The 24946-nt window shown below is 39.4% G+C and overlaps 1 protein-coding gene and 1 long non-coding RNA gene across 9 annotated transcripts in view; one reads left to right on the top strand and one right to left on the bottom strand.

Moving 5' to 3' along the window:
• Positions 1-6080, bottom strand: part of ARID4A (AT-rich interaction domain 4A) — a 68608-nt gene extending 62528 nt beyond the window's left edge. For 3 of the 6 annotated variants that reach the window (XM_072838732.1, XM_072838735.1, XM_072838736.1), the window contains exons 1-4: positions 5882-6080; positions 4709-4767; positions 2457-2567; positions 485-550 (exon numbers count right to left, since the gene is read on the bottom strand). In XM_072838732.1, coding sequence (XP_072694833.1) covers positions 485-550; positions 2457-2567; positions 4709-4714 — 183 coding nt within the window. In that variant the 5' untranslated portion in view covers positions 4715-4767; positions 5882-6080. Of the gene's footprint in view, positions 1-484; positions 551-2456; positions 2568-3086; positions 3167-4708; positions 4768-4871; positions 5136-5274; positions 5450-5881 lie in introns of those variants that run through there. The other 3 variants (XM_072838734.1, XM_072838733.1, XM_072838737.1) reach the window with 3 other exon arrangements.
• Positions 6081-6326: 246 nt separating this feature from the next.
• Positions 6327-24946, top strand: part of LOC140640024 (uncharacterized) — a 35654-nt gene continuing 17034 nt past the window's right edge. The window contains exons 1-5 of one of the 3 annotated variants that reach the window (XR_012036678.1): positions 6327-6625; positions 7673-7725; positions 10081-10163; positions 14916-15072; positions 23589-23793. This is a non-coding gene — a long non-coding RNA (uncharacterized lncRNA). Of the gene's footprint in view, positions 6626-7672; positions 7726-10080; positions 10164-14915; positions 15073-19691; positions 20067-23588; positions 23794-24946 lie in introns of those variants that run through there. The other 2 variants (XR_012036680.1, XR_012036679.1) reach the window with 2 other exon arrangements.

Genomic DNA, 24946 nt, shown 5'->3' with positions numbered 1-24946 from the left:
AGATATTAACCGAAGCGGTACTCTGACATAACAAAGATTACATAAACAAATGGCCAGAAACGGAATAAACACAAAATAGGTACCCACTAAACTGAGTTATGGAGGCAACATACTTACTTGGTAAGTTAGAACAACAGAAGATTCATCAAAGTTATGATACTAGTATATTACTTAGCAGGCTAAATATTTCTAACAATGAAAAAAAAAGAGGCATTCAAGATTTCAAAACAAAAAGTAGCTGAAAACTCATGTTTATATATACTAAGTTACCCTCTGTAAGATGATTTTTCTTTTTTTTATTTATCTTTCTAAACTAAGGATACAGCCAGTGTAATATAATTCATTACAACATTTCATTTGTATTTTTGTTTCCTGATTAGCATTCTTATAAATTTTAAAACTATCTACAAATGTAAAATTCAATAATTTATGCTATGTATTTGTGATTTATCATTACGGATTTTAAACTGCAGAACATACGTACTCTTAAAGGACCCTTTACTTGGTCATCTTGCACCAATTGTGTAGTATTATCCTGTTTCAGGAGTACCTGGAAAACATTTTTGCACAGTAATTTGCATGTTACTTTTAAAACATGTTTGTGATGTCTTTAATCTATGCGTTTTTAGCATCCTGTGCTTACTTCTGTTTTAATACTTACTACACTGTCTTATGTTTATTGTCTCTGTCATTAACTGTGAGCTCCTTGAGGGCTAGAATCCTTTTTCATCACTATATCTCCACCAGTTAGCAAATGTCACTGAATATTATAGGCACTTCATAAATGTTTGCTGAATTAATGAACTATACAGGATTTATAATTTGTAGTGATTATTGTAAAAGTTTAAAACTGCCTTCATTGTTTCTTATCAACAAGTTATAAAAGGTTCCGTCACAAAGTATATAAAAAAACAGTATCAAACTTTATTGACCACATGCAAGGTAGACAAAACCAGAACACTGTTGGTCCTTTATAAAGTAAACCTAAGTAATCATGATATGCAGTTCAGTTACAAATAAGTACTTTTTACTATAAATTCTCCCAAATATACAGTGTAATCATTCATATAGTGCAAGTACCCAAATACGAAAATTGAAATTCTACATAATATATGTTTAAGACCTCCCCAATCACTGTACTGATTTAAATAAATGTATCAAGAGCCACAATATTAAAAAGTTTAAATTCTCAAAGAAGTCCAAGTAAATATTTAGTAATCAAATCTCACATAGCTGACACGGTAAACAGGCCAAATGAAACAAAAAAGAAATGTCAAATTATATTGTAACAATACGTTAAAAATTTCATCAGCAGTTCAAAATTTAAACAGAAATCGTATAATAATCATGGATACAACACAAATCATACTCTTCCAGTTCAGTAGTTCTCAAACTTCAACATGCAGCAGAAACTCTTGAAAGGCCTGTTAAAAAACAATCACTGGACTCTCCTCTCAGAGTTTCTAACTCAGTAGGTCTGGGGTCTGGACCTGAGAATTTGCACTTCCAACAAGTTCCCAGATGAGGTTGATGCTGCCAGTCCAGGGCCACACTTAGAGAATAACTCCTCCAGTTCATTTATTCATTCACCATATTTTGAGTGCCTACTATATATCGAGCACTACACTAGGCACTGAGGATAGAACAAGTCAAACATTTCCTCCTTTTATGGTGCTTAATTCTTGTAGGAAAAGATCAGATATGGAAGTGGAAAGCAAATTACAAAACTGAAAGTACAACATGATCCAATAACAACAACAATAATAATAGTGTTATGGTAGGCACTGTACAGTATCTGACAGACCATATCAAATCTCTGTGGTGTAGTATCAAAGAGGACATTCATCAACTTTATTACATAGCTCAGTAATGTTAGAGATGTTTATAATAAGATTATACTTGTAATCCAAGTAAGATTATTAAAAACATTTATAGGAAAACTACTGGACAGACAAAAATATTAATAGTAGCTTCTGAGAGTTAAGCTATGGGTATTAATCCTTTGGTACTTTTCTGTATTTCCAAATAATGTACAGGAATAATAATTTTTTCTGGTCATAAAAGCATCTTAAAAATAAAATTCTTAAATCATCCTTAATACTGTCTTGAACACAATTTCCACTATATTATTTTTCCTAATCACTTGAAATTGTCTCTACCTGAACATTATGAAAGGGAGGAAAATAGATCACAACCTAAGTAAGTGTGCCACAACAGCAGAGAGCCAAATAAAAGGAAGTCTCATAAATATGGTATTTTCAGAGAAGCATTTTGGAATAACTTCTCATTTTGAGTTCTTTATTTCTTAATGTGCTTTCCCTATAGTCTTGTATGTAACAGTGCTTTCACCTAATAATGAGTCAATAAGTGAAGTAATGATTCAGTAAAATATTGATTTAAAGTCTCCCCTTTTCCAACTCTCTTCAATCCAGGTTTCATTAAAAAAAAATAATTACCTTAACTTTTACCAGCCTTTTCACAGTCTTAATTTTTGCCTCACAGAAGGCACCTCGGTACTTGGCACTGACGTCAGTTCCCACTGTCAGGTAGGCAGGCTCATCCGCCGCCTGATGAAAGAACATAAAATGTGAATGTCACTACTACTTTTCCCTCCTCCAACTTCAAGCCTCATTAAAAGGTTCTGTATTTAAAGTAGTAAAAACAGGGGATCCCTGGGTGGCTCAGCGGTTTTAGCGCCTGCCTTCAGCCCACAGCATAATCCTGAAGTCCTGGGATGGAGTCCCACATCAGGCTCCCTGCATGGAGCCTGCTTCTCTCTCTGCCTCTCTCTCTCTCTCTCTCTCTCTCTCTGTATCTCTCATGAATAAATAAATAAAATCTTTTAAAAAAATAAAGTAGTAAAAACATTAATATTGTTTATGAACATTATTAATAATTTGGAAAATACCCCTAAAGCAAGCAATTACATTCCTTTACTACATAAACTATATCCTGACAACAAAAAACACTTTAAGTTGTAACTGAGAAGTACCAGTAAAGACATATGATAATCTTCAGATACAAAATGTTTCAACAATTCTATAATTTATGAAATGAACATATTTTAAAAAAACAAACAGGGGCACCTGGCTGGCTCAGATGGTAGAGCATGTGACTCTTGATTTCAGGGTGGTGAGTTCAAGCCCTGTGGTGGCTGTAGAGCTTACTTGAAAAATAATAACACAAAATATTAAAAAAAAAAAACCTCCAAAACCAGAAAAGGCATATTCATAGTAAGTGTTCCATAAACATTAAGGTATTTACTTATGGCCTAAAAATTTTGTTTTCAAATTAGAAGAAATATTGCTGTTAAGATTAATGCTAACAATACCTAGTTAAATGTTTATTGATATAGCTCCATTAAGGCAGTATCTTTTTGGATACAGTATAACTGCACCAGATAAGAAATGAAGCTAATCCTTTCGATAAGGAGAGCACTATTTGGGGGAATCATTGGCTAAAAGCTACATTAAAGAAAACCTAAGTCTAAATTCAGCTGATAAATGCAGAGATACGAACTAATGACTCAAAACTTGATGCTGTACCTAGTTTATCACAGTAATCTTTTTGGTATATAAAATAAAAAGTTTTACCAAAAAACATCTACTCTTAGCAAACAGCCATGATCAGAATGACACACTGAAAGACAGGGAATTTCATTCTACCATTCATTTTGATCCTGACAGTAACATAATGATTGTTATTCTAAGTTTGCCATTTTACCTATTATTTTTTTCAAAAGTTAAATGTATTCACATAGGCTCGATTCAATATTGCTAAGTGCAAAGGTAACAGTGTACACTTCAGAAACGACACTTTTGAGTAGAAAATGACTTTACCTTTTCCAATAAGTTATCCCAAGTAACATTAAATAAGATAATGTGTCATTTCCTGGAGGTAGAAAGAGAAAGTTTGGAGAAATGCTGTGTTTCAGAGTTTAATATGCTGAAACAGTAAATGAGTAGGGAATCAAGTACCTTTTCAAATTAGTGCATTTACGAATAACGCAACTCAAAGAGCAACACTTTGGCAAAAAATATCTGACCTGAAACATTCAATGCCACTGCACTAACACAATGCTACAACTTCCTTTCCCTTTAAACATCACAAAATATGTCTGCTCTATTAGCTATCTTCAGAAGAAGATAACTTTTAGGTTGAATGGAGGTTTTAAAATATTTATTACAATGACTGAATTAAAACAATAGTTTCAGTTCACCTTCAAATATCTTAGCTACAGACTGTTTCACAGAAAAAAACGATTATCTCCCTTACACAATGCATATATATATATTCCTTCCTTAGCAAATCCTACTGGCACGGAGGAAGAAAAAAAATTTTTCGAAAAAAAAAAAAAAAAATCCCCCAAAGAACCAAAACAGGACGAAAGCTTTACTTCTGCAAAGGTTGTGCTGCCAACACAGGAAGTGTTTAAAAATACTAGCCCAATGGACAACAATGGAAAGGCTGGTGCAGCCTTTCCAAAGTGCTAACTGCTTCAGAGAGGGGCCGGACTGACTGCATTAGACACAATGATCATTTCTCACCCTTTCAACACGTCCTCAGTTTCAGAAAGCGCTGCTTGGGTAGAGGAATCAATTGTGAGTAGGGGAAAAAGAAAAAAAAAAAAATGACATTCCACAGTACCAGCCTCACGACAAGCAGTGTCCAGGGCACGAGGTTTCAGAGGAGCGCCGAGTCCACTTACCTTCATTTTTACTGGCGATCTGTGGGGTTCCAGCTCCACGAGAGCTCGCTCCTCCGTCGCTAGAACCGCGGGGAAGGGAAAGACAGGCACAGAATCAGTCAACAGAGGGGAGCGACCCAAGGAAAAGTAAACAAACGCCAGCGGGGAGGGGCTGCACCCTCACCAGCGGAGGGACAGGATCCCCCGGAGCACAGCCAGGGACGCGGGAGCCGAGGAAGCAGCGAGAACCCCTCGGGCGCCAAAGGGCAGGCAGCCCGCTCCTGCCCGGAGTTCGCCAGCGGCCCGCCGCGCCCCCGCCGCGCTCGCCACTTTGACCCGAAATGCCCAACTTGGAGCCCCAGCACCGAGCGCTCTGGGAGAGGGCCGGGAGCCGTTTGGGCTGCGCAGCTGCCCCCCCAGGCAGGGTCGCCGAGCTCTCGCTGCCTCCCCGCCCCCCCCCCCGCCCCGACACCCCGACTTCGGCCCGCGCCCCGCCTCCGCCGCTCGGCCCCCTCGGCCCGCCCCGGGCCCGCGGTGGCGGCAGCGGAGTGTCACGGCGCCATTGCTATCCTTCCTCCGCTCTGCACCATGTCAGAAAGGAGAAGCGCTTCTCCGCCGACGGGGCAGGGGCCGCGGCCTTCAGCCCGGACGCGCGAGAGCGAGGGGAGACCCGCGCGAGGCGGGGGGCTGGAGGGGGGGCGGGGAGGGGAGGAGGAGGGGAGGTGGCCGGGAGAGGGTGTGGGAGGGGAGGGGAGGGGAGGGGAGCCGCACAGCGGCAGCCGCCGCCTCCTCCCCGCGCCCGCCTCAACTTTTTGTACAGCCCGGAGAGGTACCTGCCCCCGGCCCCTCTCGGGTCCTGCCACGGACTCCGGCGGGGAGGACGCGCCGCGGAGTTGGGGGCCGGCTCCCCCGAGCAGCCCGCTCCTCGCCGCGCGGAAGCAAACTTAGCGGCGCGGCCAGCCCCACAGCCATTTTCCCGGGGAAGCGGCCGAGGAGGCGGCTGCGCCGGCGGTTCCTGCAGCTGCCGCGGCTGCTCCACGCCTCGCCCCTTCCCCTGCGCTCGCCGCACCGCTTGCCCAGCACCCCCGCCCCACCGCCGAAGCTCCCAACTGCACCGGGACCCCGGGCAGCGGCGCGAGCTGCTGCCGCCGCTCCGTCCGCTCAGTATCCCCCGCTCCCCTCCTCCCCACCTACCAACTGCGGGCCAAGTGCGCGCTGTCAGCCCCCGGGTCCTCCGCCCCGCTGACCCCCGTGGGCCCCCGTCCGGGCAGCACCGCTCCCGGCCGCGGCGGCAGTTCCTGCGCCCAGTTCCCCACTCGCCCGATTTACTGCCACAATCCACCAAATAACAAGCTGTTGAGCAGACTCGCTTCTACACGAACTCCCATTGGCTGCCCATGACGCCGAAGAGCTTCGGATTGGAGCTCGCTCCCTGCCGTCCTCATTGGATGCAGCTACGAAACTCCACGGATTGGTGCGAAAAACAGCAGGTAGGACATCTTCCACTTGTGATTGGCTGTCCCCGAAGGCTCACGTTACTGGAGAATCGCGTGTTGAGTAAGCAGGTCCTGAAAAACGATTGGCTGAGGAGACTCCGGATGTGCTTGGCTGAGCACTGATTGGTAAGATGAGGGGTCAGGAAGAGCAGTCCGGCGCGAGGATTGGCGGCGAAGTGTCCCATGGAAATCGAACCCGGAGCTGCGGCCAGGATTTGCACGGGGGCGGGGCAGGGTCTCTCCAAGGCGCCTGCGCTAAGCCGGCTTGTCGGCGCCATTTTGTCTGAGCGGTGGCGGTCGCAGCTCTATCGCATTTTACGTTTCTGGCCAGGAGAGACCCGGGTCTCTATCCCGCAGATGCATGGGAGCGCGGCACCTCTCCGCCGTTGGCTCCAGGACAGCACCTAGCGAAGGTCGGAGGAGTCGCGGACCTTCCAGAAAGGTCGGTTGGAAGCTGTGGGTGTCCGGGTGACTGGGGGATGGCGCAGCTTTAGCGGCACCGGCACCGGAAGTGGACGGGCCGCGCGGCAGCCATGGCAGAGTAAGGTCTCGCTGCGGCGGGGTGGGGAGCGGGGTGAAAGGGGGCGAGGCTTGCTTCCTCTCCCGCCGCGCGAGAGAAGAGGGCGGAGGAGACGTGCAGGGCTCTTTCTCCAGGCTGGTCCTGTGCACGCCTCTCCAGAGATTTTTCTGGCGTCTCCTCTCCGCTCACTTCTTCCTCCCTTTGGAAGTGCATTTCGGGAACTTGTCACATTTTTCCAGCCGAGCGTCACCAGCTGTGGGCGCCTCCTTAATTAACACGGGAGAAGGCAAGGTGCTTGCTTAGACCCGTTTGCGTGGGGGGGGGGGGGGGGAGGCGGGCGGGAGAAATAATTTCCGCGTGCTCCTCACACGATTAAGCGTTGAGGAAACTGCGGAAGGCTTCAGGGTGTGGAATTCGGGAGCAAGCCCAGACGCTGCTACTCTAACCATTGAGAGGCGGCTGTGCCCTTCAGGACGAGGCTTGCTTAGGCTACTCTAAGAGGAAACGGTAGTGGTTTTGTTGGGACCGAAAGCACCTTAACTAAGCACGTCCCTGATGGGACTTTGTTCAGGGCAGCCGTTGGTTTTGTTCTTTTCGCAGAATCTGTGTGTTCTGTTGAACAAAATACATTTGAAACGGTAGAAAGGAAGTATGAATTGGCAAGATGTTTTAAAGAATGAAATTTTAAAATGTGGAACGTCGTCGATGATCCGCATTGACTAAATTTACTCAGAATAACCACCTAACTAAAATTTTAATTCATAGCAGTGGTTTCCTCTCCAAAGTACTTAAAGTGGGATGTGGGTATTTTTGAGTGACCTAAGCTAAGCACACTGGTCTGGATAATTGCTTAAAGTTATTGTCCTAATACCTCTCTTTTGAACCCTGTTGAGCTGGTGGGTCTCCAGACTAGAAACTATTGTGTGATTTAACAACTTGGTTTTTTTTTGTTGTTTTTTGTTTTGGCAGTTGTTACAAAGAAAACAAGATCTCTCGGTGGCATATCCTAAGTATTAACCGAGGTGAGTTACAATTTTTGTGAAAATCTTTAGAATTAGGTAGATTGTGTGGGAAAGTTTTTATGGACCAGTGTTGTGTACCAATAGAGCTGTAAATAGCAAAATGGAAGAATGGTGGTTAAAAGAAGCCTGGTTTGGCCAGGGGTTCAAATGAATCTGTATAATTAGCTTCCTGATGTGATATTGTAGAATGAATATCAAAATTAGTACATATATATAAATGTATTCATTCATGGAGTTCCCGTTTCTGAGTTTTTAAGTATTAATATTTTTGTCAGAGAATAATACGAACATTTTTATGATTTCTTTCTTCCTAATTAAAAAACTCGGCTTGTGGAAAAGATATGTCAGTAGAAATTTAAAGAGAAGTGATTTATTTTATCTTAATAAAATAATAAAACAACATACTGCTGAACTTCCCAGGGGGTAATCACCTATAATTCCACTTAAAACTTACTATTTGATCCAAATAATGCATGTCAGTGGCATTGGGAAATTACTAAAAAAAACCCAAAGAAAAAAACAAAAATCTCTTGTATTCCTTTCACCAAAAGGTAATTATAGTCTGTGCTGTAGTTGTGTATAATGCCAGATGAGTTTCTCTTCTTCATAAGATAAAGGTCATTCTAGTCGTGCTCATTTTCTCATTCATGTTTTTTTTCTGTATGGAAAATACTGTGAATATGGGAAACATTTTGCCTATAAAGCATTTTTCATGGTTGCATAGTATTCTATAAGATAGATGTACCAAACTTTATATAATCTGATATCTTAGTTTTTCTAGAATAGCAGTGATATGTTTGGTATCCTCATTCATATTTTACAAAAGATTTTGCCTGAGAACTGACGTCTGTGGCTAAAATACCTAGACATCCAAATCTTCGTTGTGCATTTCCCTTTTATTTTTTTCCCCCGTTTTTTCTTTAGCTTTATCTTTTAATTTTTCTCTCCTGGGTCTCTTTATTCAAGTAGAATTACAATTTTTTTTAAAGCTTTTATTTATTTATTTATGACAGAGAGAGAGGCAGAGACACAGGCAGAGAGAGAAAAGTAGGCTCCATGCAGGGAGCCCGACGCGGGACTGGATCCTGGGTCTCCAGGTTCACACCCCGGGCTGAAGGCTGCGCCAAACCACTGGGCCACCCAGGCTGCCCTAGAATCACAATTTTTAAGTCACACATACAGTAAAATAATTTTGAGAATCTTATTGGACTTTACCAAGTGATTTCTTAAAACTAATGCATTTTTCATTCTAGAATAGTTAGGCGTTGTACAGTGGAATATTTTGTCACATAGAAGTGACATTTAGAGGATACTAAAAACAAATACCTTTGTTATAGTATAGTTAGTCTTTTATGTCTCCTCCTTCAAGTTTTCCATCTTTATGTGCATTCTCTTGGTGCTTTTGAACCCCCATAGGACCCTTTATATTGTCTCTCATCACATTCACTTTGCAACTGTTACAGGCTCTTGCCCAGTTTGAGACTCTACACCCAGAGGGCAGCAAATGAGGTTTTTAATCACTCTTCTTTTTCCCTACCTGGTACATGATAGGTGCTTTATCAGTGTTTCTTATGAACCTGTATGCGCTTTTGTGAAATATGTGAAATAAACCAACTTAATGTTTTCTTTAACAGTAATAATTTTCAAAAAAAAAAGTAATAATTTTCTAACAACTTGTAATGTTCCACAGATGCTGTCTTATCCTTCAGAATTTTTTTAATGATCCAAATACTTGTTTTAGTATTGAACTGATTTGTAATTGCTAATGTAATGCAGGTTTAGAGAGCCCATTGAGAATTCTTAAGGATTTTATGATGTACAAATGGAAGGTGACTGTAGATGAATATTAACTGAACAGTCACTAGATCATCTTTTAGATATTAATGAGAGAAAATTCATTACGATAGATTTGGTTTTTGTAACCTATTTCAGTGAGCCCAAAGTAATAGAATAATGTTACCTACAAAATCAAAATCACCAAAAATTTTAATAGTGTTTCTATTATGAAAATCTATTTTGAAAGCAGAATGTTTTATTTATTTGGTTAAGGATTCAAAGGACAGTATGTAATTAGCTTCTTAAGGTAGTATTCTACATTGAAATCTCAAAATTAGAATATTCCTATGGATTTGTTTATCCATTCATGTGGTTCCCATTTATGGATTTTTTAATTACTGAACATCTTCATGATTTTTTTTGAGCTCATGTTAAAATAGTTGACATACAGAGATCTCATCAGTAAAAGTGTTTAGAAGTGAAGTTTTTGTTTCTTTGTATTTTAAGGAGATTATAAAATAGTCTTATATTCTGAGGACTGTGGCATACTCAAAGCTAAAGGAAGTCTTTGTCTTTTAGAATAAACCTCATTTTGTGGGAAAATGAAGGAACATGTTCCAGTTTTAAAAGACCTGGATCTGCAGTTGAAAATTCTGTTTCTGGTATGCAGTTTTACTTACATTTTATTTAGTAACTAAGATCGGCTATTACTATTTTACATATATGTGTGTGTGTGTTTGTGTGTCTGTGTTGTGTGTGTGTCAAGATATATATTTCTCAAAAAATGATCGCATTTGTTCCACCTAAAGTTTCTGTAAATGTGTTGAGAAGTAGAACAGATTGCTGTGTTGAATGTACCTGCTTTCCTAATGGTTTCGCTATTTTTTAGAAAGTTACATAACTTGCTCATTTGTTAACAAAGCAATCTTTGCAATCCCTGTATAGTGTTTTGCTCTCTTAGGTGTCACTGCTAGTTTTATAGCTTTGTAGTAGCATAGATTATTAGGGTTTTTTCCACATGTAATTCAAACTAGAGTGACATTTTAGGATTTGGAGTCAAGCTGATCTAGTGTATCTGGTGATGTTTCTACATGGCAAGGATGTATGCTTAAGAAACTTAGTAAAAGAAAACCTAAAGGTGGAAAGTTAATATATTTATTTGAAAAGATTCAATCAATTTAGGTAAGTTTTTAAAGATTTAAATCATGGCTTACTAGAATAATAGATTTGTTAAAGTTCAGTATACAGTCACATCTATTTTTTTTTTTTTTTTTAAGATTTTATATATTTGAGAGAGAGTACACAAATGGGAGAGAGGAGCAGGCTCTCTGATGTAAGGCTTGATCCCAAGACTCTGGGATCATGACCTGAGCCAAAAGTAGACACTCAACCAACTAAGCCACCCAGGCACCCTGCATCTAATTGTTTTATAAAAACCAAATTGAGGGGATCCATGGGTGGCTCAGCGGTTTAGCGCCTGCCTTTGGCCCAGGGCATGATCCTGGAGTCCCGGAGTCCTTGCATGGAGTCTGCTTCTCCCTCTGTCTGTGTCTCTGGGTCTCATGAATAAGTAAATAAAATATTTAAAAATAAATAAAAACCAAATTGAGTTTGTGGGTTTTTTTTTTATTAGAGGGGAGCACAGAGGGAGAGAAAATCTTAGGCAGGCCCCATGCCTAATGCAGAGCCTGACACAGGGCTTATTCTCAAAATCCTGATATCATGATCTGAGCCAGTTAGAGTCAGATGCTTAACCAGCTGAGCTATCCAGGTGCCCCACGCCAAATTGTTTTATAATGCAGAAGAAAAAGAAATTTACTTAGTGATCATTGGAGACTCTTCAAGGTTGAACTATAATTTGTAAAATTAAAAGGGAAGATCTTAGGCTTTCTTAGTGGATGGGAAGTTGTGATCCAGAATACAATTTATACTGGAATGCCTGGGTGGCTCAGTGTTTGAGCATCTGCCTTTTGGCTCAGGGTATGATCCCAAGGGCCTGGGATTTTGTCCACATCGAGCTCCCTGCATGGAGCCTGCTTCTCCCTCTGAGAATAAATAAATAAATAAATTTATAATAATTTATAAATAATAAATAAATAAAATGAAATAATAAATAAATGAATGAATAAAATCTTTTTTAAAAAATTATATTTAAAAAGCTGTTTGGTGCTAGTTAGTAAACAAGTTTAGAAAGGATGGTGATTGAAGATTATGTTAAGAAAATTTCGTGAGGCAAACTCGTCCACATTTCTAGCATTAGCTGCACATCAGAATTATATGGGGTCGTTGTCCTCTCTACAGGTTTGGGAACCTTGAGAGATGACTTGAAAGCTGGGATGTGAACTGGAAATGAAAATTATTTTTGTTTTATTCTCAAATTTTACAAATCAAAATGGAACTAAAAAAAATCACTTTTAATCCCACTCTAACATCAGATTTCTAAAATTTCCCTCTTCCTTGTCTGTATGCATATTTTTCTTTAGTACTAGATTAACTTTTATTTTTCTTCGCTCCTTTAACATTGTAGTGAGCATTCAGTGTGACCACACAGTCCCTGTTAAAACTTTAACGTCTGAAAATATTCCATCAAACTCTTTCACCTTCGGCTTCTTCTTTCTATTGCTTGACCTTTTAGGTTTCTGGTTTTTTTCAGTATTGTGCTATAATATCATCTATGTGCATCCATTATATTCTGTCTTTTTGGACTGTCAGCGTTGGGTAGCTTATAATTCTAATCATTTTTGCTAATTAGGTACAAAATATGTTGAGCTCTCCTTTTCCCTGTAATATTTTTGTTGTTAACTAGTAAAGTGGGACCTTTTTCTGTAATTTCACTTCCTGATTGTTACTAATAGACAAGATCTGTCTTCAGGATTTCTGTCCATTTATGTAGGAGTTACGATATTTCTTAATTCTTTGAGACTATTATATATTTAATAGTAATTTACTGCAGATATTCTTCCATATAAACTTTAATTTTCGTTATTTTTGTTGAGGGTTTTTGGATAGACACTGAGGGGTACAAAATACACAGGATGTACTATTAGAAAATCATTTGGAAACAGTGTCCAGTGTGACTTGAAGAAATGACACAAGAATTGGAAGTAGGGAGACAGTTAAGATACTGTTGCAGTGGGAGGTGCTGCACTTTGTTAAGTGTTCCATACTGTCTTCTGAGCCCTGCCTTGGACTCTGTGTGGAGTTGGCTTCAGTTTTTATCCCTCTTCCTCTCCCCATTCTGCAAGTGTGCTCTCTATAAATAAATCTTTAAAAAAAAAAAAAAAAGATACTGTTGCAGTGCATCAGTATGCTTGAAACTAGAGTAGGACCTGGAGAGAGGAAGGAATAGGTAAGAGATCCTGAGGGAAAAAGAAAAAGTTGATAGCATTTGATCTCTATTTGATTGTAGAAGAAGAAAAAACACTCTAGGTTTTAAAGAGCAGGGGATAGTGCATACTATTAACAAATTTGGAAGGTCAGGAAAGACCAATGATTAGTAAGGAAAATGAAATCAGTTTTAAACTTGCTAGTTAGAGCTGGAAATTTCTGGTAGCCATTCTTTTGTCAAAGTGCCTATGAGCTCCCTAACTGGGACAAGGCAAGTGCTCTACCTAACATTGTTTCCTGTATTTTGAATTTTAATTCCATTCTTCGATTAGATTTTACTGCATATATCAAGGTTTTCTTATTTTTCATCTTTAAAGTATGACTTGACTAGCTCAGTCAGAAGAGCCTGTGACTCTTGGTTTTGGAGTGTTGGGATGGTGAGGTTGAACCCTGAGTTGGGTATAGAGATTACTTAAATTAATAAATAAAGTACAATTTGAAAAATTAAAGTGGATTAGAACATAAAATAACTGCAGGGAAACCAGATGATTCTCAAACTGAAGAAGAGGTCAGTTTTTCATTAAAAAAAAATACAGTTTTAAGATAATATCTTAGAAAATACATGTTTGCTTTTAAATTACTCAAATACATGGGGTAAAAAATATCTTTCCCTCCTCTTTCTCAGTGGACTAGATTTTGTGTATTTTCTTTCATTTTTAACAAAATAAAGAGCAGCAACAGATATGTGTGGAGCACGAATGTTTAGCCAAGAGTCTTTAAAATATGTAATTCGGGCATCTGGGTGGCTCAGTGGTTGAGCATTTTCCTTCGGCTCAAGTCATGATCCCAGGGTCCTGGGATCAAGTCCTGCATCTAGTTTACTGCAGGGACCCTGCTTCTCTCTCTGCCTATGTCTCTGCCTCTTTCTCCGTGACTCTCATGAATAAATAAATAAAATCTTTAAAAAAAAAAAAAAAAGTCTTTGATTTCATTTAAATAATTAGGTATTTAAAATTTTTCCCATCATAGTGTTGGCTTTGAGTTAGAAGACACAATCTATTTTTACAGACTGAGGAAAAAGTAATACATTCAGAAACATTTGTGCATTGATTTTCAGCATGCTTAGTTTATAATGAATGTATGGTTATGTGTATGTTTTCATTGCTTTTCTTTTTATTAATCCCTTTGGTATCTTTTATTTCTCAAAGATTAAGTGATTGGAGCTACTTACAGGATTTAGGCCTTGTCCATGCCCCCATTAGAATGATAGCTTTTAAAAATAGCTCAGGGATAGCAAAGAAGATACTTCCAGCTTTAGAATGTGCAGGTATGACCAGGGTTTTTGTGGGAAGGGTAGTTTACAGCAAATTTCTTAACTTCTCTGCCCCATCTGTAAAATGTGGATAATATATGTAGAACTCCCTGACAATGTTGGGATTAGTATTAAATGAGTTCATACATGTAAAGTGCTTAGAGTATTGCCAGGGGTTTAGGAAGCTATCAGATATTATAGTGGTGTTATTATATATAATGCTGTTAAATATTATTTGTCATTCCAGCAGCTTTTAAAAGAATACATTATATACAGAAATAAAGCATCTAGACTCTTTGCCTCCCATCCTAGACCTTTCATATCTCTCTCTCCAGACTAATTTGCTGCAGTTACACTAAAAATGTCATGGCTTCCATATACAAAGTTTTTGTTTTCCCTGATCTTTGTTTTTATTTACACTTTTCCCACAATCTAGAATGTTCCCTTATCCCCGCATAGTCAACTCTGTTTTTTAAACTTTTGTTAATAACCTCTACAGCTATATAGGTAATCTGTCCATATGAATTCCATATGTTTCCTCTTAACATGATTCCTGTCACTTTGTATCTTACATTTTAACTTTTTATTCATTTAAATGTCCTTCACTAAGTTAGGACATCCTTACAGTCAGAGAACATACCTTACCCACCTTAGTAAGTTTAGAACCTGTCACAAGCCTTGGCACTTAGTAGGCACTCATTTGTGGGAAAGTTTATAAAGTATATACAATCCAAAAGGTGATATTTATTTAAGGATTTATTTATTTATTTGACAGAACACAAGCAGGAGGAGCATCAGGCAGAGGGAGAGGGAGAAGCAGCCTCCCTGCTGAGCAAGGAGCACAATGCAGGGCTCAATCCAGGACCCTGAGATCATGACCTGAGCTGAAGGCAGATGCCCAACTGACCGAGCCACTCAGGCACCCCTAAAAGGTGATACTCCTTTTTTTTTTTCTTTTTAAAAATTTATTTATTCAAGAGAGACACACAGAGAAGCAGAGAGAGCCTGATGTGGGGCTTGATCCCAAGACCCTGGGATCACAACCTAAGCCAAAGGCAGACTCTCAACCAGTGAGCCACCCAGGCGTCCCTAAAAGGTGATGATATTCATTAGACAAATGCATGCCAGTAAAAATATGCTTTGTCAGTGTTGGTACATTAGGAGCATCTTGCCTGATCACTTAAAATTTGATCACTTGAGGTTTTAGAATTAAGTCAGATTCGAGAACATGTAATTCACTAGGGAAGACTATCCACAGGTCAAGAATTTCATTGGAATATTTTCATGCTGTTTTTTTAAAGGTGGTATATCTGTCCACCAGAGGGATTAGGTTTTTTGTTTTGTTTTGTTCTGTTTTTTTTTTTTTTTAAATAACTGATTTTTCACAGATATGCCCACCCACCAATCTTCCTTATTACCAGTGGTCCAAATTTGTGAAGTTTGGCCAGGGCTTAGAGTATATCTTCTGCCAGTATAAGACACTTGACTGAATCAGTAATTTCACTTTACAAGTAACATATTTTCTTATTATCATAATGCCTCTAGGCGTGGAAAGTAGGGGTAGTCAGAAGAGGAACTGGGTGAGAGATTTCATGAGGACGCTAACATGGTCCTCAGTTACTGAAATATTGAGAGGGTCTTGGCCTCTAAATTTGAAATAATTGAGAATAGTGGAAAATGAGATAAGTTAAAATAACAGGCTCACATTAGGCATTCATAAAGCTAAAATGGCAAGTATGTACCCTTAGCTCAAAAATTCTCAGAATTTCTACAGTAGTTCAGTGGGATGTTTGATTGAATAATCATCTTAATATAGGAACCCTGGATTTGAAAACCATTTGTTCTGTGTTCTAATCATAAGCCTGTTCTCATTGGTTGTGACCTGGGATACATTACTCTGCTTGAGTATCTGCTTTTAGAGATAAAGGTCACAGGGCTAGATACTTACAGCTCTTAATACACTTGATAGTTTCAATCCAGCATCATATTTTTCAAATAAGCATTTCTGAGCCTACTTCTAATATCTTTGTGTCCCTGAAAAGTTAATTGATATTTAGCACGAGATTCTGAATCCAGTATATCAGGCATTAACTCATTAATTTTATCACTTAAGGAAGTACTGCTATTCCTATTCTGTGGGATTCCTTTTTTTTTTTTTTTTTTTTAACATTTTATTTATTCATGAAGAGACTGAGAGGGGCAGAGACATAGGCAAAGGGAGAAGCAGGCTCCATGCAGGGGGCCCGATGTGGGACTCAATCCCAGGATCACGCCCTGAGACACTCAACAGCTGAGCCACCCAGGCGTACCCCCCATGGAATTCCTATCACATAGCATCAAATTCTAATAGAAGCTTTAATGTCGTATCTACCTCACTTGTTTTAGTTAATAGGCATTCTAAATACTTTCATTGTGTGATAAAATAGATATCTGAAATAATAGCTAAGAAAGACCACTAATTTCATTATAGTGAAGTTTCTATTTTGCATTTGTGTGTGTAAAATTGCCCACATGCAATAAATGAAAGTACAGTGTTCTCCAGTATTTTCTCTGGTAGTTCTTTTTTTCTTTTTTTCTTTTTTTTTTTTTAACATTTTATTTATTCGTAGACACAGAGAGAAGCAGAGACACAGGCCAGAGGCTCCATGCAGGGAACCCGATGTGGGGCTCGATCCCGGGTTTCCAGGATCATACCCTAGGCTGCAGGCGGGGTTTTAACCCTTTTTTTTTTTTTTTTAAACCTATTTTTAACCCTATTATGACTGACATGATTTTTTTTAACCCTATTTTTTAACCCTATTTTTTAAATTTTTTTATTTATTTATTTTTTTAAATTTATTTATGATAGTCACACAGAGAGAGAGACAGAGGCAGAGACACAAGCAGAGGGAGAAGCAGGCTCCATGCACCGGGAGCCCGACGTGGGACTCGATCCCCGGTCTCCAGGATCGCGCCCTGGGCCAAAGGCAGGCGCCAAACCGCTGCGCCACCCAGGGATCCCCAGTTTAGTGTTTTTTTATGATTATTTTCTCCCTCTTGGCATAGCCCAAAACTACCATTTTCCTTCTACTAGGTCACCTTTTCTTTTGCACTTTGAACATTTATTCTTTCAAATATAATTTCTGTTGCAAAGCGCCTTTATAATAAGTTGCTTCAAATTATTTTCAAAGTAGGTAAGGAACAAAAAATTGTTGGCTTATGGTATGTTTGGTAGTGTATTACTGAGTCTCATGGCCCACTTAGGGACTTACATGAATTTGTATTTAGGGCTATCCAATCCTGTGGAAGCATAAACAAAATCTTTCCCCCTAAGTTGGTTCCCTAAAACCAAACCAAAAATCTTATTTTTTTTCTTTTCAATCTTTGTATTTCTTAGTTTTATGTAGTCCTAGAATTGCCCCCAGTGTTTGTATAATTTTAGTGGCTTTTAGATCTTGACCGACAGGACTGGGGGGTGGCAGGGGGAGACTTGAAAGACTATAACAAAAATAAAAGCCATCTTCCTGTTTCTTATTCTTCAGTGTCCTATGTGATACTGTCCTTAAGACCTTTAAATTGCCAAGGGAACTGTGGTAACCAAGGCAAATTTTTTGTTTTCCTCTTAAATGTGAAGTTCTGCATTTTATTACACGGTGATGAAAAACTAGTCTGTTACCAGTAAATACATAAGCTACAGAACTTGCTCCTATATGCTGCCAAGTACTTCCTGTTTTGTCAGATTTCCATTTAGGGGAAAGAATGGATTTGGAGTAGATGAGCCTGAGTTTCATGTTTAAAGCATCTCTCCTGAATTTTAGTTTGGAAGCTGTCCAGATACCTAGATGGGGTGGGAGAGGGGGATGGCACATCGTGTTTACAAGTGAAGTCATTTGTCAGAAAGCTTCATTTGGCTTCATATCCTGAAAGGGTTGCCAGGAAGGAAAAGAAACTTTTTGTTGTCAGAAATAATTCGAACATGACTTGCCAACATTGTGGCTTGCCTTTAGGCTTTCCATGTCAAATGTATGTCAGCTAGTGAATGAATCATTATATTACCTGTGAAGGAAGGATCTGTGTTCATTTCTAGTAGACTTATCCTCTAGAAATATGGAAAACTTTCCATTCAACCACATTTACTCCTTTTTCAGTAGGAGGGACAGTTGGAAGGTCAAATGGTGATTCAAATAGAAATTGGCTACATCGTGAATATTAGGTATCTTTGGGGGAAGAGTTTGCATTAAAATGATTTTAAGAATTCATTTGCATCTGAAATAGTAAATAGAACATTTAGTTATACGCGATGAATTAACTGTTACTTTTCCTTTTTTTTTTTTTTCCCGAGTTTATTTAAGTAATCTCTGTACCCACTGTGGGGCTGAAACTCACAGCCCCGAGATCAAAAGTTGCATGCTCCTCCAACTGAGCCAGTCAGGCACCTTTGTTACTTTTTTCTCCTATGAAATGAAGTAATTAGGTGTTAATAGAATGTGTTAGTGGCACATGATTTGTAAACCTGAATCCCCTCTTTTTGCTGATAAAAGAATGTTGTATTAAGGTTCTTTTGCAGTGTAGAACCAAGTTCTATAAAATTTTCTTTGACCAAATTGACCTGACCTGTCTTAAGTCAGAGCTATGTTTCTCTTTCTTGACCTGTCAGTAAAATATGAAAGGTGCTATTTACTGTGCATTTATGCATTTTGTCCACCCTCATGTTGGAAATGTTCAGGAAACTGATGCTGAATCATAAGATATTTGAAACTTCTGTGAAGTTTCTAGTAGAAGCTTCCCTTTTCATCATCTAGGTATGTGTTCCTATTTTTAAGACCTGGGTTTCTTTTAAAATTCAGTGAAGAAAAGTTTTCATCAATAATCATCATGCCCTACAACTTCATTCTCCATTATGCTTTCTAACAGAAATCTCCTCTCTTAAAACCTTTTAACTGTCTCTCTTATGTTCTCCTTTTACTAAATCCAAATCAGTAGTTCTCAAATTTTAGTGTATTCACAAGCATCACACCAGATACTTATTCAAAATACAAATCCTGGGCCTCACTTCAGACCTTGTGAACTCAGATCTGTGGAGAATTCTTAGTTCTTTGAATCAGGTGGAGAAACCGTTAGGCATTCTGATTGTCCTCTAGATTCTGTTCCTCATAATCATATATAGATTAGCCTTTTTACTTTGTTTCAGTTATTAGCATCGCAGAAATTTTTTCCTGCTAATATTGGCAACTGCAGTGTTTTTCTCCTAAATTCATTGGAGATTTCATTCGCCAGATCTCTAGGAAACTCCCAGATTTCCTTATTTGTTAGAATGTATCTTTCTCCTTCCCAAAGAACACATTTGTAGTTCAGTGTGTGTGTGTGTGTGTACACACAGTATATGTATTAGTACATAAACCTGCACACATGGGGCACCTGCCTGGCTCAGTTGGTAGAGTGTGCAACTTTTGATCTCAAGGTTGGTTATAAGTTAAGGTCTCATGTTAGGTGTAGAGGTGACTTAAAAATAAAATCTTTTAAAAACCTCACAAATGTTCATATTACATCACTTTTTTTCTTTTTTTTTAAGATTTTATTCACCTATTAGAGCACATGAGCGGAGTGGGGAGTAGGGGAACAGAGGGAGAAGAAGAAGCAGATTCCCACTGAGCAGGAAGCCCAGGCCAATGTCAGGACCCTGGAATCATGACCTGAGCCAAAAGTAAACGCTTAAGCAGTTGAGCCGCCCAGGTGCCCTACACCACTTCTTTTTTAACAAAAGACCTAAAGGGACACCTGAGTGGCTCAGAAGTTGAGTGTCTGCCTTCAGCCCAAGGCCTGATCCTGGAGACCTGGGATCGAGTCCCGTGTTAGGCTCCCTGCATGAAGCCTGCATCTCCCTCTGCCTGTGTCTCTGCCCCCCCCCCCCACCCCGCTCTCGTGAATAAATAAATATATATATATATATATATATGTATTTTTTTTTTTTTAAAAGGACTTACATTGGTATCTCTTTAGTCTACTTCAAAAAGGCAAAAAGTTGGGATCCCTGGGTGGCGCAGCGGTTTGGCGCCTGCCTTTGGCCCAGGGCGCAATCCTGGAGACCCGGGATCGAATCCCACGTCGGGCTCCCGGTGCATAGAGCCTGCTTCTCCCTCTGCCAATGTCTCTGCCTCTCTCTCTCTCTCTCTCTCCTCTATGTGACTATCATAAAAAAAAAAAATTAAAAAAAACAAAAAGGCAAAAAGCAAAAATTGTTCAGTGTGTTTTCCAGCAAGCTGTTGGCATGCCACCCTAGCAGGGAAAGTGGCAGTACAAGGCTCCTTCCCTGGGAACTACACTGTGTTAAGCCAGCATACCTTTGAACTGTGTCTGTGAGCATCTGCCTTTTATCTCAATATATTTTGTGCATCTGTTAGCAAGATGCATGCAGAGGTGTCAGAAAACACTAAGAAAGGTTATTTTGGAGATCTGGGAATGCTCAAAATTTTTTCAGTATAAATTAATGGTAATTTTGGGATCCCTGGGTGGCGCAGTGGTTTAGCGCCTGCCTTTGGCCCAGGCGCGATCCTGGAGACCCGGGATCGAGTCCCACGTCGGGCTTCCGGTGCATGGAGCCTTTTTCTCCCTCTGCCTGTGTCTCTGCCTCTCTCTCTGTGACTATCATAAATTAAAAAAAAAAAAAAAATTAATGGTAATTTCTTTATGCATTTTGGCTTATGAATGGTTTCCTAGGAACCTTCTACTTTCTGTTTTTCTAGATGGCAGGGGAAACCTGGGTAAAGAATTACATCCTATTTAACTTGTTTATATTTAATATTTTCTGGCAACATGCTATATTGTAAGCATCCAAATGTTTGCATTCAGTCTTATCACTTAGTTGCTGCTGACTCAAACCTGCCAATGCACTAAAGGTGATAGTTTATCAAACTCTTTATACCTCTGTTCTTATATACCATTTCACTTTCTCTAAATTCTTAGTATTTCCTTGATGCTTTTTTTTTTTTCTTTTAAGATTTCATTTATTTGAGAGTGAGCAGGAGGGAGAGGGAGAGAATCTGAAGCAGAGAATCTGAAGCAGAGTCTGTGCTGAGCACAGAGGCTGGGGGGGGCTCCAGCCCACAACTGCCAGATCATGACCTGAGACAAAACCAAGAGTGGTGGGATGATTAGCCAACTGAACCACCCAAGACCTGTCCTTGGTGATATCTTAAGAATAATTCTCAGCAAACATTGGTCTTGAAGTCTTGTTGGCTTTTTCCTGTTTAAAAGTTTTTAATAATTCCCTTTCCCATATGGATTATGTAGTTGAACTCCCTATTTAAATGAATTTTCCTAAAATTCTGTGTTTCCACATAATAAAAATGAAAGTTCAGGGAACCCTGGGTGGCGCAGCGGTTTGGCGCCTGCCTTTGGCCCAGGGCGCGATCCTGGAGACCCTGGATCGAATCCCACGTCGGGCTCCCGGTGCATGGAGCCTGCTTCTCCCTCTGCCTGTGTCTCTGCGCCTCTCTCTCTCTCTGACTATCATAAATAAATAAAAATTTAAAAAAAAAATGAAAGTTCAAATTATACTTCAGACACAAACTCAAGTGGCGTCTGGGTGACTCAGTGGTTGAGCGTCTGCCTTCGGCTCTTGTCATGATCCTGGGGTCCTGGGATCAAGTCCTGCATTGGGCTCCCTGCGTGGAGACTGCTTCTCCCTCTGTTTATTTCTCTGCCTTTCTCTGTGTGTCTCTCATGAATAAATAAAATCTTTAAAAAAAAAAAAGAAAAACACACACAAACTCAAGATGTGTTAAGGATCCTTGCTCTTCAGCAACCTTACTGTATTAACCATAGTACCCATGTTTACTTTTTAAAGATTTGGGTATTTATGGAGTGGAAAGATATATATAAATATTGTGATCTCTTAAGAGGAGTGGTATAGTTTAAGAAGATAGTTTTGTTTGTAGTTTGAATTGTCTGTTCAAATATATATATATATATATATATTTTTTTTTTTTTTTTTAAAGAGAGATAAGGCAGGGGAAGGGCAGAGTGAGAATCTTTTTCTCCCCTCCCCCCCCCCCCCGGAGATTTAAGCACTGGAGCCTACACAGGACTTGAACTCACAGCCCTGAGATCATGACCTGAGCTGAAGTCAAGAGTTGGACATTTAACTGGGCCACCCAGGTGCCCCAATACTTGCCCATTTTTATTTTATTTTATTTTATTTACAGATTTATTTATTTAAGGATTTATTTAAAGATTTATTTTATTCATTCATGAGAGAGACAGAGAGAGAGTCAGAGACGCAGGCCGAGGGAGAAGCAGGCTCCATGCAGGGAGCCCGATGTGGGACTCAATCCCCGGGACTCCAGGACCATGCCCTGGGCTGAAGGCAGGTGCTAAACCGCTGAGTCACCCAGGGATCCCCAAGTTTGTCGGTTTTTATTTATGTATCATGCTATCGTATGGTATCTGAGAACTCCTTTTTTTTTTTTTTTTGAGATTTTATTTATTTATTCATGAAAGACAGAGAGGCAGAGACTCAGGCAGAGGGAGAAGCAGGCTCCATGCAGTGAGGCCAATGTGGGACTCGATTCCGGGTCTCCAGGATCAGGCCCTGGGCTGAAGGCGGCGCTAAACTGCTGAGCCACCCAGGCTGCCCGATAACTTTTTAAACCAGTCTCAGAGATCTTGTTTTCTTCCTTTTTAGAAAGTTTTAGTTTAGGTACATTTTTGTGTATGATCACTTTGATGTTTGTGGTAGAAGGTATAATTTGGTTTTTGGTGTTTGTTTTTGCATGCAGATGTTCAGTTGTTGACCATTTATGAAAAACACTACCTTCTCCACTGATTTCCTTTTCACTTTTGTCAGTTGACCATATTTGTGAGTCTCTTCAGACTTCCTCTGTTACGTTAATAATATGTCTTCAAATCATGTGGCATGGGCCTTATCTTCTAACTTACTCAAAATTGTTTGGGCTAATTTCCATTCCCATGTAAATTTTAGAAACAGCTATTGTTTTTCTACCACTCCCCAAAGAAGAGCCTCTTGTAAATTGAGTGGGTTTTACATCCAATTAATAAATCAGGCTAGATAGAATTGACAATAGAGTCTTCTAATAAGTTTATGTAGTTCATTGTTGATACCACCAATATTCTATAATTTTTTTTTAATTTTTTTTTTAATTTATTTATGATAGTCACAGAGAGAGAGAGAGGCAGAGACATAGGCAGAGGGAGAAGCAGGCTCCATGCACCGGGAGCCCGACGTGGGATTCGATCCCGGGTCTTCAGGATCGCGCCCTGGGCCAAAGGCAGGCGCCAAACCGCTGCGCCACCCAGGGATCCCCTCTAGTTTCTTAATAGTATTTGGATAATGTTTTTTTTTTTTTTTTTTTTTTTTTACAAACTGAGAAAAATGTTAATTTGTAATCTTAATTTGAAGAGCAGAACATACTAATGACTCACAACTTGACTTTTCTCATTTATTTTTCAGGTCCCTTTATGAATGATGAAATAGAAGCAAATAGATAGTCTTATCAGATAAGTGCTTTAATAGCCTAAGTATATTTTATTATTTGTAATCCCTAAACCAAAATTTTATTCTTTAAAACTTTTTAAGTACCAATATCAAGAAGGTTTATAGTAATAAAGTACTGGATCTTTACTGGAAATAAATTTGTAATCTTATCAAAGTAAAATGTATCGGTTTTTCTCCACCACCACCACCCCCCCCCAGGTTAATTATATTTCTTCAGTGCAGTTACAAAGTGCCCTCACTGTTGAACCTAGATAATTAATCTCATGGTACAATTATGTATGGAAGTCAACTCTTCATAATCGCTAAAGAACTGGGTATATCTGTGCTTATATAGTTTTAGATTTATGATGTTATGGTACCTATAGTTTTAGGTGGCTTAGCTGTTCAAATTTAGGTTTCTTTAGAACCAGTGTCATCTTTTAAAGGGCTATTAGATGTACTGTTGTGATTTTTCTTTTTTAAAGTAAGCTCTAGGCCCAGTTTGGGGCTTGAACTCATGACCCTGAGGTTAAGAGTCACATGCTCTACCCACTGAGCCTGCCAGTTGCCCCTATTCTGATGTGAATTTAAAAACAGATGTACTACTCACAGCACAGAATATTTATATGCCATTCGTACTTTGGAAGTATATAGAATAGCCAGTAGATTGGCTTAGGAATAGTCAGCTTTTTGGTTAAGTGTATAGATAGATCCAATTTAATATTGTTTTAGGTGTCTGTCACTTTTAAATGTGTAAGTTGTAAAATGCAGCATGCAATCTTACATAAAAGCCAAGCTAATGAGATAATAGTTTTGTTTGTATAGTAGTTAGCTATTCATGTATAATGATTTGCTATTTGAACTACACAGATGTTCAAAGTCCAGCAGTATCCTGCTCCCAAACTCAATGAGTAGATTACCTTCTTAGGAAAGCATGACAGTTGGAGTGATACTGGCATGAGCCCAGTAAAGGGGGTGTGTGTATACCTGGCATACTTGGCCTGAGTGACAAACTGTTTCTTCCTTCTCTCAGTACTACTGTTCACGTTATGACAATTGTTCTTATAGGCTTCAATACTAATTATATATTCTAACTTCTTGTTTAGCATACAACATGGGTACTTTAACTGAACTTTACAGATCAAGAAATTTTTTAAGTGACAGAATAGGGACTTTGTGGATCCTTAAATCCCTTAAATCCATTCCTCACCACAAAAGGGGAAAAAAAGTCTTCACTCTCCAACCTGAAACATCTTTCTTGTATGTCACACTTAAAAGTTAACAGCAGCTGATGACCAATAATCATTTCACTAAATACAAAACTGGGTAATGGC

This window comes from Canis lupus, chromosome 9 (assembly GCF_048164855.1).
Source record: "Canis lupus baileyi chromosome 9, mCanLup2.hap1, whole genome shotgun sequence".
Taxonomy (NCBI): Eukaryota; Metazoa; Chordata; class Mammalia; order Carnivora; family Canidae; genus Canis; species Canis lupus.
This window is presented reverse-complemented; position numbering and strand designations above follow the sequence as displayed.